Raw genomic sequence first — 17,469 nt, 5'->3', positions numbered from 1 at the left:
AAATTTTTTAATTACCATAGCAACCATTGAAATACAAAAGCCCGGCATTTTTGTGTGGTACAAAATGTTTTTTTTTACTGCTTACATATAATTTACTAGTCTGTGCTGCTCAGCTTCTTATCGTGAGGCACATTAATGTATAATTTTATTTCTGAAATTTAATATTTTACTACCCAGAATGTCTAAAAATTTCGATTTCGATTTAGATGATCCTTTGGGAGACTTACTAAGTGATAATAGTAATGATAGTTTTTACAATGACAATAAGGGAAAATCATCAAGTAAGAATCAACTATCACGAAATGCTAGTTTGGATAAAAAGAAGAGCAATCTCTTTGGATTGGACAGTGATCAGTCGCAAGTTAAAGAAGCAACTAACAAATCGGGCGAAGATTGGTTGGGCCTTGCTGATACTCCGAAAGAAAGCAAAATTAATATTATAGAAAGGCCATCGACTTCTTCCGGTGCCAAAGATAGCTCAAATAAAAAAGATTCAGATTTACAAAATATTTTAAAACCAGCCAAATCTAGTTTCCCGGATAGTTTAAACTTTTTAGATGATTTAGGATTATCGGATGAACCACTTGTTAGGCAACAGTCAACTAAAAACATAAGTAAATCCTCGGTGCTCGATGACATCTTAGGAAAGTCAACATCATCTGTAAAAACTGCAGAAACTCCGGCATTTCACAAGTCTGAGCAACCAAACACTTCTACCGGCTACTCTCCGAGTATTATATCGGCACCGATTAATAAGAATACAAGAATTTCTAGTTCCAGTTCAAAGCTTGACGGAGACACAAGTGTTCCGGAAGCCAAGCCCAAATCTATCAAAGCACAATCTGCTACGGAATTATCCAAACCGATACAAGGCAATCCAAATATGCCACGCAGACAAAGAGCAAACGTAGACTGGTTAGGACTATATTCAAACGAAGGCCAGAACTCCACCGATCCGGTCGAAACAAAAGATCCACCTAAAGATGATTTACCGGACTGGTTAAAATCATCCGAAAGTAACGCAGGTAAAATGGAAAATGTCTCTTCAAAACCTGCTGAAACACGAAAAGAACTAAGTCAACTTGACACCGTTGTTGAAAACAACGGAAACTTAAATCAAATATTTTCAAGCGTGAATCCGAAACAATTGAATATGCCCGAAATTTTGAATGTCCATTCGAATTTGAATCTTTTAAATAATTCGGATTTGGAACAGCAAAGTGCTGCCATTTGCTTGCAGCAACAGGAGTCACAATTGATGGTGGCGTTGCAACTAAAGGCGCAAGAAGAGAGACTGTCTGCTTTACATGGTATTAATTTTTTTCTCTTTTTCCCATAAACATTACATTGTCTTTAATATGATAGTATTAAAAATCAATATCAAGCGTCTCTTGACGCACTAACGACGGGTGTTATTTGCGTCTGCGGAGCACAGGCAATGGGATTTGATTTTTTTTTTTTTTATACTTAAGACCTTAACAAAGAGATTGCTACGTAATATTATAAAAATATAAAAATAATAAATAACTTCTTCTTTTCTGACTTAAAAATGAGGCCGGTGCAGGAGGTAAAAATATCCTTCCCGTCCTTAAGCATCAATCGACCAAACAGTTAGAAATACCTTTCACGTCCTTAGTGTGTTAAGATTGCAATTAGTACAATAAAATATATACCGTAGAACAGGGCTACTTGAACTTTGATGTGTTACTTGAGCCCAGTACAAAAAAAATAATATATATGTATTTGGTCTACAATAATGAATGTATCAACATGATTCATTATTTCCCTGACACTTATTGCCACGATACATTCATTACTGTAGACCAAATACAGATTTAATTTTTTTTTGTACTGGCCTCTAGTAACACATCAAAGTTCAAGTAGCCCCGCTCTACGGTAAGTACAACGTTATAGTCTTTGAATGTTTTCAGATACTTTATAAAATGATTAACGAGACGTATATTGTTTATTTGCAGAGAGACAGGAAGAGTCGAGAAGAGTGCAGCGTGAGGTGGTGTCGGCCCATCGCCAGCAGTTGGAGCAGATCCTCACGGGGCAGGCTGGTCACCGAATGCAACTGCACAACGTCATTCTACAACATCAGCAGAGGATCAACTCGCATATACAGGTTAAATTAGCAAAACACAAATGGATCAAATTGTAAATGAGAACATTTGTTTTTTACCACTTGAGTAAAGACAAGTGTTAAAAATAATTGTAATATTTATTTTTAACCTGTTAACCGGGCGGTCCGCTGTCCAATTACGCAACTTGTAACGGGCGCGAATACTGATTCACTCCGTGTCTTAAATTCATGTCGAGATATGTATGGATGACTAATACCTTTGTTGTTGGAAAAATATACATCCCGCCTGTTCCAGGGCGCAACATATATTTCAAGGACGTATTCATATGATATTCTTCGAGATAGATTGAGAAATGCCAAGATCAGGGAAATATGCGAGATCGAAGATGTCGTTAGGTGGGGAAGGCAACGAAGAAGACAATGGTATGCGCATGTGAGGAGAATGGAACCATCCAGACTCCCCCACATCGCATTGTACGGCCAACCCCATGGTAGACGACTCCCGGGCAGACCACCAAAGAGATGGGCCGATAGCTGGGAATCGACGTCGCAGGAGGCTAATCCCTCTTAAAAACAGGCCGTGAGGCCTACAATAAGAAGAAGAAGAAGATGATTCATATGTCCTACCTGTACCCGATATTGTTTATGTTTGACGTATTTATGCGTCCCGCCCGGTTAACAGGTTAATCGTTTTCGGAAACTACAGATGCTTCCATCTACAGATTTGTAAATAAACTGAAGCATTAATAAGGATATTTATGGAAATATTTATATATGAACTGTTTATAGATATAAAGATATACGAACTGCTTTAATATTAATTATATAACATGTACATAGGTAATACAGTGGAACCTCTCAGAACGAGTAATTCGCATAACAAGCAACAAAAAAAGTGAATAAGTTGCTTCCTTAACGCGCCACATTTCGCATAACGAATTACAGAGAAAGAGTAAGTCTCTTTTTCACGACATTCACTTGTGAGCTGGGACTTCCGCGCTAGTCAAACCAAAAATTTTTTTGCTTAACGAATAAGATTCTAAAACGAATTATGCTCGTTGCGAAAGGTTCCACTGTATTATTGGAATATAAAATTAACTTACCATCACGGCGCTTTGCCCCAGGGGTAGGCAGAGAAAATAGAATGCCACACCACCATGTCTTTGCAAACATTCTTCGCCTGTTCCGCATTCATGCACCTCCACATACACATGATACAAAAATGAATAAATTGTAAATACAAAAATGTATTTCTTCTTCTTTCTCCATGTTCGCTCCCTAGGTGGAGCATATGGCCAACACGAGTCGTCTCCAAGTCACTCTGTCACGCGCCATCTCCTTGGCTTCCTCCCAGGTCAGTCCGGCGTCTCGAAGTTCCGCTGAGTATAGTCGGTGAATGGTCGTCAGCGGCCTTCCGGGGCGCCGGAATCCTCGGGGTTGGAAGAAGAGACATGAGGGGTTGATGCCCTCAGGTGGCATTCTAAGGACATGTCCCAACCATGTCCACCTTCTTCTCTTCAGGACTTCCAGTATGAGGGGCTGTTGAGTTCTTCTCCTCACATCGTCATTCCTGACGAAGTCATACCACTTTATACCCAGTATTCGCCTCAGGCATCTATTTTCAAAACTTGCTAGTTTCTTGCTTTGAGCTTTGGTGAGGTGCCACGACTCACATCCGTACAGCAACACTGTTAGGATGCAGGCATTAAAGAGACGACACTTGGTTTTTGTCGAGTAAAGCAGTGAGTCCCAGACATTGCGCATTTTATTGAATATAGCTCCTGCCATTCCGAGCCGTACATTCAGTTCCTTCTGGACACTACCATCCTCCACCATGAGTGTTCCAAGGTATCTGAAGGTGTCGACTCGAACGAGCGCTCGTCCCTCACAAGTAAGATGTTGATCTCGGTCCGGACAGGCTGAGTTGCACATGACATTGGTCTTTTTGGCGTTCACTCTTAGGCCTAACCGAGCGGAGTTTATTTGGAGGGAGTCAATTATATCTTGCAGGGCTCCGATCGATGTATCTATTAGAACTGCATCGTCCGCATATTCTAAATCGCATAATTTCTGAGCAGGACTCACTGCAATTCCTCGATCCGGTGGAATTGACATTCGTAGGATGAAGTCAAACATGATGATGAAGAGAAATGGGGCTAGTACACAGCCTTGCTTCACCCCAGTAGAGACCTCAAATGGTTCACTGCACACATCATCTATTCTAACGCAGCATTCGCTGTTAGTGTAAAGCGCCCTGATAATGGCCACAATTTTGACAGGAACTCCATATGCTTCTATGATATTCCAAAGAGAAGACCTATGCGGGCTGTCGAAAGCTTTTTCGTAGTCTACAAAACAGCAGGCAAGGGCGCAGTTCCATTCGTTACTTTGCTGTAACAGGCATCGTAAGTTATGTATATGGTCAGCGCACGCCCTACCTGGTAGAAAGCCCGCTTGGTTCTCTCTGAGGACTCGCATTATTGGTTTTTGGATTCTTGCCAAAATTATTTGTGCCAGAATTTTTCCAGGAACGCTTAAAAGAGTAATGCCACGGTAGTTATCACACAACAGCGGATCACCCTTTTTGTGGAGGGCTATAACTTCCCCGTTTACCCAATCCTTCGGGCACCTTTCCTCTTCCCATACCTTTGAAAGTAGGTGATACAGGGGGTCGAGGAGAGCGTCCATGCCACTCTTGACGTATTCCGGATGTATTTCGTCGACACCAGGCGCCTTTCCGTTTTTCAGCTTTTTAATAGCTGATATAATTTCAGTATGCGTTGGAGTGCTTTGCGAAATATCGTGTGCTCGCGGAATGTTCAGTTGGGCAGAGACTGAGGGCACATGGAGGGGGTCTAAGGGGGGTGGACGATTTAGCACGCGGCAGAAGTGATCTCTCCATATGCTTTTCACGCATTCGGGCTCAGACTCGATTTGGCCGCTCGGGCCACGAACTGGGCCTGCGGTCGGGGGCCGCTTACCACAGATTTGGTGCGTAATCTTAAAAAGCTTAGAAGTATCACCTCTACGGGCTGCTTGTTCGGCTGCTGCTATTTGTGTGTCCAGGGAACGGCGTTTATCCCGCCTTGCGGATCTTTTGACAGCCAGGTGCTTCCATTTATATTGCGCTCGGAGACTTTCGAGCTTACCCTGGTCAGTTTCCGCATCTTTTAAGAGTTTTATGTTGGCCCTTTCTTCTATTAATTCCCACGTTTCATCCGACATCCATTTGGGTCGATTTGACGACTTCATTCCGAGAACCCTTTGAGCTGACGTAACTATGGCTGTTTTGATGTTATGCCATGTGCTTTCGATAGGGTCATTATCATCGGAATGTTGCTGCTCGAGTCCCTCCCTGACGGCGATATCATAGTTAAGCCAGGACATTGTCTCCTTCAGCTTATCAATGTTGACCTGACTCCTCTTCTTTGGCTTGGCAGTGCGGTTTAATTTCAGCCTTATTTTGCCTGTGAGTAGCTCATGATCACTATAGATATCGGCGCCTCTGTATGTGCGGACGTCTAGGAGTTCTCTACGATGGGCTGCAGTGTAAAGAAAATGGTCAATCTGCGTTTTTGTATTGCCATCGGGAGAAGTCCAAGTATACTTGTGGATATTTTTGTGAGGAAAAATTGTACCACCTATTAAGAGCTCATTTAAGGTTGCGAGTTCGATGAGCCGCTCACCGTTATCGTTAATGCAACCGAGGCCGTGGCTACCCATCACTGTTGGACCGAGTGCTACGTTGGTGCCGACTCTTGCGTTAAGGTCTCCCATTACAATGACGCGGTCCCTTTTCGGGACCGAGGATATTGCGGAGTGCAGAGAGTCGTAAAAAGCATCTTTAACGTGATCGTCGGCATCTTCTGTGGGGGCATAGCATTGGAGTATGGTTACAGAGCTATCTGTGGTTTTGAAAGTTGCGCGTAAAACTCTTTCAGAAATTGGTTCCCATTTTTGGAGGCAGCGAGCCGCTTTGTCTGTCATTATAAGTGCCACTCCCTGTCGATGGTACTGCTCTTGTCCTGAATAGATGATTGTGTGTTTCTCCAGCAGTTTCTTTCCTGAGCCTTTCCATCGCGTCTCGCTCAGTCCCAGGATGTCCAATTTGTACATCTTCATGATGCGAGTAGCGTGCAGGTCTTTTCCAGGAGTGCGCATGGTTCGCACATTATATGTGCCAACGTGGAGCGTTGCACTGTTGGAGAGTAATTCCTTATCTTTAACATTATCCTTTTTACGTTTGCCGGGCCGTGAGTCAGGTGTTTGTGTCCGAGGCTGACTTGTTGTTGGTATCGTAATCATGTTTATTTAAAGAGACCGGGTGATTAACCCTGCGCTCTCGAGGCCTGGGCAGGTGCCCTGAAGGATGGCTCATCCTGGTTTTTCTGTAGGGGTGTATTCCTTCCCTTAGCTGGGGGGGGTCTCGTTATTAGGCGCCAGACAATCGCCTTTCGTCCTCTTCCCGTTAGCTACAGTTTCCGCCAAAGGCTCTGACTGCATTACCAGGACCTACGACGGGGACGTGGGAAGAAGGGCTTGCTAGGGGTCTACGGTCACTAAGGGCCTGAAGGTTGGCTTTTCTCAGCATTTTTTAGGAATGTTCTGTCCAGCACAGAATATACCACTGAGGCCATTTCCCAGCCTTTAAGGTCCCAAATGTATTTACAATTTATTAAATACATTTTTACCCTGTAGATACAAAAATGTATGGTTTTTCAGTCTTTATTGAGGCCTTCATCAGCAGGGGTAGGAGCTGACGACGTAGAACGTGAACAAAAAGCACCGACAGATGAAATCGATGTACAAGTGAATATCGCAGAAGATAAGACTACCGATGTGAGGACCAAAAAGGTCTCGGAAAGAATGCAACTGGAGCAAATGATACTCAATCTCAAGGAAAACCATACTAAGGAATTGGAGATGATGGAAAACTCTTACAGGTATATTTTATTAATCAATATTTGGACCAGTAAAATTGTGATTTTCAGAAATTATAATATAACTTGTTTAATCCTTAGCCCGATTTTCTCTTATCACATACAGCAAGAAAAATCCTTTACGGATTGTTTGTGCCTGGTACGGGCACCGGTAAAGAAATAGCTCCAACTGATTTTATCATATTATTTTATGAGGTGGTTGAATGTATTCCCGCAGGGTGGCTCTATTCGTATGGACTGTAGTAGGCTCTGTCGTCTAATATCGGTATTATTTCCTATGCTTAGAACATATTTTAATATAATATATTTGACTACTAACAACAACAAAAAAACACACACACCCACCCTCTCTTCTATTTTCTCTTTTAATATACAACAATGTGCATAACATATCGTTCACTCCTTTCAAGAACGTCATAATTCAAAAATCGACAATTTTCAGTTGTGCATGTTTTCAAAATGCCCAGAAAATGTACTATATCCCAGCAAAAGAGGCATATTTTTAACTCAATATTTACCCGCTGCAGGCCAGAAAGTGTTGTTTTAGCATTTTAAAGAAAAGGTATTGTTTAATTATTATTTTAAATAAACTAAATATTTTTCAAATGGAGAAAAAACCTTCAGGTTTTACCTAAAAAGATCTGTTGCACAGTAAAAAGTTCAGTAAGTGGCTTGATATTTATTTTTAATACATTGTGTTATATTTTTAACCTTTAAAAACGTTCTCCTGAAAAATCAAGTTTTTTGATTTATGACGTTCTTGAAAGGAGTGAGCGATATATGAGGAATTATTTAATTGGATCTTATGATTGTCAATGTAACTATTTTTTATGTTTTTAATGTATAAGCTGTATAATTTCCAAACAAGTAAAATAAAATATTAGCAATTAATAAATGTCTCATAGAGTGAAAGCATTTTAAAAGAAGGGAAGGGAATATGGAGATATCTGGCATGTGTAGGGCTTACAACCTGTTTCTGTGGCATTTGGTCTTCACCAAATATCTTCATCATCCTCTGATCCTTATCCACACTCAATGAAGCTTAGAGCACTGCATCAGATTCACACAATGTTCTTCTTTCTTCTTCTTTTCCCATATCCACTCCCTAGGCCGTCATAAGCCTTCTCCAGGACACCCTGTCATGCCCCATCTCCTTGGCTTCCTTCCAGGTCAGGCCAGCATCCCGAAGTTCCACTGAGTATTATTGGTGAATGGTCATCAGCAGTGGCGTGCACAGAGTTTTTAATCAGGGTAGGCAGTAGGGTTGGGTAAGGATAAGACATAGTAGGCACTGGTCGCGTTTCTATATGGAATGCGAGTAATCTAGGGCAGGCACTGCTTTCCTCCCTATATAGAAAGCACGCTTTTGGTCATCAGCAGTCAAACTGACAGTGATAAAAACAGAATATACATTTGAATAAAATCTCGGTTAAATTTTAATTTTAGGCATCAAATTCACCTCGCTAATGAGTCTCTCATTTCCGTGGAGGAGAGGTTGGGTAAGGAGAGTGAGAAAGTGACATCGTACTACATGATGAGGATAGAACGCTTGGAGAGGGAGAACATGAAGATCCTCCGGCAGTGTGATGAGCGGATACAGGAGATTCTGCAGAGCCAGCTTACTGAGAGGGAAAGCAGGGAAATCAAATACCGGAGGGACATTGACTTGCTCCAGGAACAGTATCAAAAGGTTATTCAAAATATAAGGTTGGTAGGGTTATTCATTGCCCACCTCTGTTACTTTTTACCCCTCCTGATATCCATGGACTGTTTTGTAAATTTTCTAAAAAAAAAATCTGGATTTACAATGAAAAAATTATGAAAAGTACTTATTTACTTCTCAAAAATTACTATATTTTTTACAAAGTTTATAGTTTATCAAATATTGACTATAAATACCTATTTGTTTGGGTGACACCGATGGTTTAATAACACTTAAATCAGTTTTAGCTTGAACGAATCTTTATTTATGATGTCAATTAATTTTTAGTTAATTAAGAATATTATTTTTTTTAAAAGAAAAAAAGACCTACTTCTCAGATGCAGTTTAGTTTGAAAAAATTCAGCTAAGAGATACAGTAAAGTTCATAAGAACTATCTAACAGTATATTATTATTATTATATCTGCTCCCTATGGAGTCCACGAACTGATTTCATGCGTTTCAGTCGGCCGCCATCTCCCTTGCACTCCCAAAGTTGAGGTGAGAACTGCTGACAAATTGTCAGCAGTGGTCGTCCTGGGCGGCGCAAACCTGATGCCTTATAAAAGAGGCAAGCTCTCGGCGCTCTCGGGAGGCATGCGGAGTACATGGCCAAGCCAACTGAATCGCCTTTTCGTGGCGACAGTTATGACCAAGATTTGCTGCGTCCTTTGCCTTATCTCCTCTTTTCTTGGTAGTTTGACTTTGTGAGGAATGAAGAAGAAGAGATACAGTATAGTTTGCGAGAACTCATTCGCGTACGGGTCAATGAAACGTTAGGTACTCTTTTGGAATTTGAAAATTGAACCACATGATACTCAAACATACTAATCACCATACCCACACAAATCTGTTGCTCAGTTCTTTTTAAAATTATTGAATTAATATAATTTGTTGATAGAGAAAGTACTGCCATCGAACAGACAACAATGAAGGAGGTGACCGAGTATTCGCAGAAACTGAACCAGATCCTGAGAGATGTGGAGAGAAATAATGAAATTTGTAATACGTTTGTACAAAAAATGGAGTCTAGAACGAGTGAGGAGATTGTAAAAAAGGAGGCTGAATTGTTGACAAAAGAAAAACAAATAAACTGTAAGTGTTCACTCAATCAATATCATATAGGAATTCAAATACTGATTGTTTTTGACATCCAATCAAATACAACATGGCTGAATGATGCTGAATGATCTACAACAAGGGTACACCCACGGCCCGCGGGCCGCATGCGGCCCCCCGGGTGTCTTCTTGTGGCCCGCGGAGCATTTCACACATTTTTTCTTTAAGTGTACATAAAACCACAAAAAGAACATTCCATCGTGCGTAGTTTATTCACTCACACATTGATAAGAATACAAGCTGCTATAATTGAGTGCTAGAGCGATTCAAAGTCAAAATGCTATGTAACAGCTAGGTATACAGTAGCCATGATACTAGTCGAATGAAGCATATTAAATCTCGAATGAGAACAAGAATCGCTGATGAGTATTAGGAAAACTGTTTGCATGTAGCAACAACATCAATCGTAAACGTATCAACATTGATGCACTTAGTTCTGAACAAAAACAGATGTCTCACAAATTTAAAATTGTTTAATTTTTATTTTTTTTTTGTATTGCCTTTCTCTTGTTGATATGTTTGATTACATGTTTGTTATATCTTCTCAAAAAATTATATAGTTCATGTTTGCTTTCAATAATAAAAGGAATTTTGTTTTATGGCCCGGAAAGAAATCTGATATCTAAAATCTGGCCCAGCTGCTGAAAATGTTGGCCACCCATGATCTACAAGATCTTGCAAGCTCAGATTGAAGTTGTATTAATGCCCTTTTCTTTTACTTACAAAATTTATCCCAGCGTCTTCTACTGCTTTCTTGCAATTTGGAAAATGAAGAGAATCTTGTGGGGCGCATCAAAAAGCCTCTGGTTGCCGACCCGGGGTGCAGAGTATGTGTCCCTGTCTTTCTGATCCCCGTTCAATCGACAGGAGATCTGCCTTCTGCCCATACCTCGTCAATCTTCTATTTTGCCTTTCATGATTAGGTGCAATAGCTCGTACTTCTCTCTTCTAAGAACATGTCCCCAGGACACCTTCCTGACCTTGATATCATATTTTTATGTTAAATTAATCAACTTCTGAAATAAAAACCTTTTTTTTATGATTTAGAATTTAATCAATGTTTTTCTTTTTTCTTTTTCAATTAGATATAATGGAAAGCTTAACTACACAGAGAAAGAATGTTGAAATGGAGTCACTTGAAACACGTTCCACCATCAAAACTTTAGAGGATACGATGAAGCAACAAATGCGGGTAATGTTTCATGGGTTTGCACTTTGATATTTCAATTGTAAAAACGAATTTAACCTCAGAACTCCTTGGAAGTGTCCCGCCAATTATAAAACAAATGCCAAGTTTATTTTTTACTGTGTAAACAAATTACCTTATATTAAGTTTGTTTATTACTATAAACAATTAACAAGTACATATTAAGTTTATTTATTACTATGTAAACCAGGGGTGGGCTGCAGGGGACTCGGAGGGTCTCGCGCGAGCCCCTTGTTAAATTGACTTGGGCCAGCGGGCCCATTGTCAATAAAAGAAATCAATATTCTCTGATGAAGTCTACCATAAAATATTCATTTTTTCATTTTGTTGTTCGAAGTGCATATTAAGTATTTTTTCTTATCTTTAATTATTGTGTATTTTGGATAGTTAAAACAAAATCATACCCTCCCCCTCCCCCACCCCCTTCGCCCTCCACCCGCGACCCCTTGGCAGCCCACCCCTGATGTAACCCAATTAAATAATAAATAAATTGCATTTGTATTCTTTATAACAGGCTATTGAGGATGAAAAAGAAACGCTTCGTCGTAAGAGATTGGAGTTAGAAGCAGAAAAAGAGTCGATTGCAGAAGAAAATGGAAAACAAAAACGCTTTTTTGAGAATGAAAAAGATATTTGGATGGTATATATTTTTTTCAAACTATTTTGTGCTTAAAAATTCTCTCTCTGTCTTCTTTCAACTTCTAGCCCTCATCCCCTCCAATTAGTGCATAGGACACTGTATCTCGTAATGTTATCTTGATTGTTAATCATGTAAGGCAAGACGATCCATATTGCGCTTCAGGTACCAAGGCACAGTGGGCCGGTAATAGGTCATAAGCTTCAAATATCAATGTCTGAATTATGACCTCATACTACCCCCAAGTAATAATCATTAGCCATACTACCTGAGGGTATAAAAGAAATCCAGGATTCTAAAATTATTTATTCACTTTTTGGCATCCAAAGTGACCATATCGCATTAGCTCTCATTAGCGTTTTCCGAGCGGCAATTACTCACTCTGCGTTCAATTGATAGTTTCCTAGAAAAAGTTTAATTGTGACGGTTGTTTAAAAATGTTAATTCAAGAAGAAGGTTAGTACAATATTTTACATACTTTTTTTTTCTTTTATTTCATAGGTTGACTCAATTATATGGGTGCTACGCAGTACGTGAAATTGTGTTATTATTTCGTCTTTCTTTTTATTTATATAAACTTTTAACTTATCTTTTATTATCCTGCGTGAACGGTTTCTATCTCAAAATGTAGGCATATTTATGTAGTTTAAGAATCATGAAAATGATCTAAATGAGCTAAATCGACCGTCGCTAATTCGACCGACTAAATCGATATAGCGACCTATATCGACTGTCGCTAAATCGACCGTCGCTAAATCGACCGTCGCTAAATCGACCGTCGCTAAATCGACAGTCGCTAAATCGACCGTCGCTAAATCGACCGTCGCTAAATCGACCGTCGCTAAATCGACCGTCGCTAAATCGACCGTCGCTAAATCGACCGTCGCTAAATCGACCGTCGCTAAATCGACCGTCGCTAAATCGACCGTTGCTAAATTGACCGTCGCTATATTGACCGTCGTTATATCGACCGTCACTAAATCGACTGTCGCTTAATCGACCGTCGCTTAATCGACCGTCGCTAAATCGACCGTCGCTAAATCGACCGTCGCTAAATCGACCGTCGCTATATCACCGTCGCTAATTCGACCGTCGCTAGATCGACCGTCGCTATATCGACTATGATAAATCAACCGTCGCTATACCGACCGTCGCTTTATCGACCGTCGCTATATCGACCGTCGACCGCCGGCCGTCTGTGCAGGGTAATATTAAATGAATATTACATTGAAAAATTACAAATATTTATTATGAGCCCAATTGAGAATCAAATCTGGGACCAAATGCCCTAACTACTACTTTATGGAGGCAGACATCTTCAACCTCTACAACTAATATGACAATTCATATGACACAATTTACAATCAAAATATCACTACATATATCTCTCCAGTGCTGTATTACATAGAACCATGCAAAGAAAACATGTTACTGGATTTTTTAAAGATATTGTTTATATGGTTTTATGTTTTTTACTGGTGGAACTGCATTTTGTAACATAAAACACCGTCAAAATAGTTTTTTCCATTTTTATTTTATTTGATCAGTGACTGGGCTTCATCATTATACACATCATCAGACTGGTGACGTCGGTAATAACGAAACGCTGTTCCTAGATCAAATAAATAAAATGCGAAAAACTCTGTAGAGTTGTTGTTTTATAATATATTATTTATATGCAATTATCATTCAGAAACATATAAAAATGAGTGAAGAACGGCAAGGAGAGATGGAGGCACAAATAAAGGAAAAGTTTTCTCGACTGGAGCTGGAGAAACAAGACATTGCAGGCCAACATAAGCTTGTAGCTGATTTGCGCAGTAAGAGTGAGGTAAGTTATTCATTAACCTTATTATAGATAATCATGATTTAGGATGAAATTGGCTCGTGAAAACATCACGTTTTAGAACAAATGACTGTCTCCAATGCAAGTGCGAAAGCCGACAATAAGGTGACTTTGAAAAATTTCTCCTTCAAACCCTCATCCGCACCCGATGGTGCATAGGGCACTGCATCATGTGATGCATGTTTGATCATGTTTATGTAAACTCAGTGTTATCTTGATCGTTGACACATGAAGGACAGGTGATCACCCCTCCACTTCAGGTACCAGACCAGGGTAATATTGAATAAATATTTAAGTGAAAAAATCACATATTTTTATTCGACCCCCCTGGGAATCGAACCCGGACCTCCAGCACGGTAGCTAAACGCGCTAACCATTACAACACGGAGGCAGACAAAAAATGTACATTCACATTAACACACATAGGACGGGAAAGGCATTTCTACCCGTTTGATCCATTGATGCATAAGGACAGGAAGGGTATTTTCAATTTCTGCACTGGCTTTATTTCAAGAAGGAATTATTTAATGTTTTAACATGAATATTATGTACCAATGTCTAAACTATATGTACACAATTATCAAATCTGTCGTCAGCGGTCCGCAGGCGTAAAAAACACCCGTCTAAAATGTGTTAATATTATTTGTTTGTTTTGGATAAAAAAGGAAATACATACTCATTTTTGTTTTAAAGTGATGAAATATGTGCATACCTGTTCTCAGTTTATATACATGTTGTCATCTGTTACAGGCACTGAAACAAAGCCTCGAAAAGGAACTGCTGGATATTAAGCAGGACAAACAAAACTTAGCAGAAAGTCAGCAAAAGCTGAATCTTGCCGAAATGACTCTATCTGCAAGGTAACATAACATTGAATACAGTTGGAAGCATAACTTGACAAAATAAATTTGCTGTAAATTCACTATGTATCTAATTATATTTAAAAGTTATTTCAAAAGTTTTAAAATGAAAAATCACAAAGTTGATACCTTAAATATCACTCATTGATTCGGAAGTCAATATATGGTATCTATCTATTTTTAATTTAAATTTTACTTGGTAATATCCCTATTGTTTAAAATCAACTGTGATATGAGTTTCCGCATTGAGTTATGAAATAAATATATGAAACAGCTCCTACCCCCTCTTCATCGTTCAATATCCCAAGGAAACAATCTAAAATTTTGAGATAGCTTTTACATACAGAGTTTGAAAATGATGCAGAATGCATCGAATCTCGGGTCACATTATTAAAATCAAAAATGTATTCAACATTTCAAGAAATATTGGTATTTACAAGTAAAACACAAATTACCTTAAAAAACCTCAAATGTCAATTATACGCAGTTTTTAGTTGTGGACATTGTTTTGATAGTAATTTTAGAAATGTGATAAAACTAAAGGTGGGGACTGACTGGAGTCATTTCGTTGTAATGTAACACGTTATGCGAGCATTCGTATAGTCAGTACAGCGAGCCGAACTGCTTGCCGTACGTTTCGAGTACACCATCCGAAGTCGGATGCTTGCCACAAATCGCTCACTCCTTTCAAGAACGTCATAAATCAAGAATCGTCAATTTTGAGTTATGCATGTTTTCAGAATGCCTAGAAAATGTACTATACCCCAGAAAAAGAGGCATATTTTTAACTTAATATTTACCCGCTACAGGGCAGAAAATGTTGTTTTTTTCATTTTGAAGAAAAGGTATTGTTTAATTATTTTTTTTAATAAACTAAATAAACTAAATATGAAAAAACCTTCAGGTTTTACCTAAAAATATCTGTTGCTCAGAAAAAAGTTCAAAAAGTGGCTTGATATTTATTTTTAATACATTGTGTTATATTTTTGAACTTTAAAAACATTCTCCTGAAAAATCACGTTTTTTTATTTATGGCGTTCTTGAAAGGAGTGAGTGAAATGTTACATTATGACAAAATGTGGAGGTCATTCCCCACCTTAAAGCAATTTGTTCAGTATTGCTGTGTCGTATAAAAATATTTTTTAATGCATTCCGTGTTCAGACACGGAATGCATAGATTTTTTAAAAATATTTTTAGGGTGACTGGTTTTGTTATTCTTAACCATTTCTAAAAACGTAACTCCCGTATATAAAAGGAAGAACAATCGTCCTATATGCACAAGCATATAATATCTGATGTATCCGTAACATAGACAGCCGGGAAAGATTTGGCAGGTACCATTTCATGTGGCATTTCATTACAGAAGTCGAGAATTGGAGGTACTGACCCGCTCCGCTCTAGCTAAGCACGCAATGGCCGAACGCAAGATGGCCGAAGCGGACTATGTCCAGCAGAACTACAATGAAAAGCTGAAGAGGATTCAGGAACAGGCCATTTCCCTGAATGCCCGAGAACAGCAGATAGCCCGAGACAAGGTGGCCCTCTCCAGGGAACGTCTCATGTTCCACAACGTGCAGAGAGACTCCCTGAACAATCAGTGCGGGCTCTGCAAGGCTTCCCTCATACACCAAGACTTTCCCAAGCATCGGACCAATGAATTAAGCAACTATAACAGTTTACCGGAAACCAATGTTAATCTAAATTTCACAACTGATTTGTTGGAATCTTCAGTTTCAAAAGATAACTCGTTTCCAGCAAAATTTGATGATAATGTTGGCAAAAAAGTTCGCTTTGATGCGGATAAACATTATTTTAACGGCTATAATAAGGAAACTAATTTTGATAGCGAGAGTTTGAAAGGTTTTTGTAATTTAGAAGAAAACAAATCTCATGTAGGAGATATTGACTTTGTTAACATAATGGAGGATAAACAAACCCCAGTATTTCAGGTAATCAGATTAATTTTCTAGTGAAACTTTCACAAATAATACACAGGTGGCAGTGAACTGGATCTTTTTTTTAAAGATATTTTTTACATTGTAAGAATACCGATTTTTATTTTTTACAAATTTTCCTCAGAATAAAATGGTTAACAAAACGCACTTTTCTCGGATGAATTTGTTAAAAGTTAAATTAATATTTTAGCAATGTAAAGAATTCATATAAATAAATGAAATTTGTGTTACCTTTATATTGTTTATTAACTAACCATCATGCTGCTTCCCCGCAGAGGTAGGTGGTGAGAATAAAATGCCACACCACTCTGCAAACATTCCTTGCCTCACATTCGTGCATATCTTCATACATACCTGACCGCTTTCAAGTATTTGATGTACTTGAACATTTCCTCGGTCTTCCTCTGCTCCTATTTCCAACTACATTGGCCTCACCGATTTATTATATAGGTATTGAAATAAAAAAATTAACCTTTTCAAATTATGTATTTGTAATGTAGATGGAGGTTCCAATCAGAGTACATCTTGCTATATCAAAATTACACTGATCATAATGTAACTATTTATGATTCGAAATTGACAGACTCGTGTGCTTAATTTTAAAAAATCAATATCTAAGATATTATTTAATAATGTTTAAAAAAAATCACTCAGAATTATGAATCTAGATTTAGGAATTTCTCTTATTGGAATATCCTTTTAATAATTTTAGGTAATATTTTCAACCCTTTTGCTAATACATATAATTTTAAACAAAGTTTTTTTTCTTTTAGGAGATAATAGATCCAAGATTAGTTCTCTTAAAACTAGATATTGAAAACTCAACCAGAAATTTACCATTTTAGTATGGGAAGGAGCAGTAAATAAAATAAAAACTTTTACAAAATATAAACTTTATTGTTACATATTTTATTATGAATACAGAATCAAAATGGGTGAATTACAAAATGGAAATGAAAAAAAAAAATTGGTAAGTCGGACTGCGTTCAGGCATCGCTTAAACTGGAATAAATTGTTTATAAAAAAATGTAATTTAATTTATTTACTTATAAAACATGTTATTCTTTTTTATGATTTTGTAGCTATTCAAAGGAGTTGAAATATTATCTTGAATAATT

General features: G+C 38.5%; 1 protein-coding gene across 2 annotated transcripts; it reads left to right on the top strand.

Moving 5' to 3' along the window:
• The first annotated feature begins 40 nt into the window (after positions 1-40).
• LOC148304730 (uncharacterized) lies at positions 41-17,345 on the top strand. 2 transcript variants are annotated; one of them, XM_088267850.1, is made up of 11 exons: positions 41-1,310; positions 1,977-2,128; positions 6,809-7,029; positions 8,473-8,733; positions 9,628-9,821; positions 10,931-11,037; positions 11,567-11,692; positions 13,383-13,520; positions 14,286-14,395; positions 15,760-16,345; positions 17,125-17,345. In XM_088267850.1, exons 1-11 carry the CDS (start codon positions 179-181, stop codon positions 17,194-17,196), a joined length of 3,099 nt encoding a protein of 1,032 aa, XP_088123976.1. In that variant the 5' UTR covers positions 41-178; the 3' UTR covers positions 17,197-17,345. The 2 variants fall into 2 exon arrangements, with proteins under 2 accessions (XP_088123976.1, XP_088123977.1); XM_088267851.1 differs by lacking the exon at positions 17,125-17,345 and adding an exon at positions 16,627-16,764.
• The last annotated feature ends 124 nt before the right edge of the window (positions 17,346-17,469 follow it).

Source organism: Brachycentrus maculatus, unplaced genomic scaffold (genome assembly GCF_059751285.1).
Source record: "Brachycentrus maculatus isolate JH-2025_06_01 unplaced genomic scaffold, ASM5975128v1 h1tg000306l, whole genome shotgun sequence".
Classification (NCBI taxonomy): domain Eukaryota; kingdom Metazoa; phylum Arthropoda; class Insecta; order Trichoptera; family Brachycentridae; genus Brachycentrus; species Brachycentrus maculatus.
Note: the sequence above shows the minus strand (reverse complement) of the source record. Positions and strands in the feature narration are given on the sequence as shown.

Coding starts and splice junctions, on each gene's coding strand:
- LOC148304730 (XM_088267850.1), top strand. CDS start 179: ATGTCTAAAAATTTCGATTTCGATTTAGATGATCCTTTGGGAGACTTA. Junction 11,693..13,382: donor ATGAAAAAGATATTTGGATG/GTATATATTTTT, acceptor ATTATCATTCAG/AAACATATAAAAATGAGTGA. Junction 13,521..14,285: donor ATTTGCGCAGTAAGAGTGAG/GTAAGTTATTCA, acceptor CATCTGTTACAG/GCACTGAAACAAAGCCTCGA.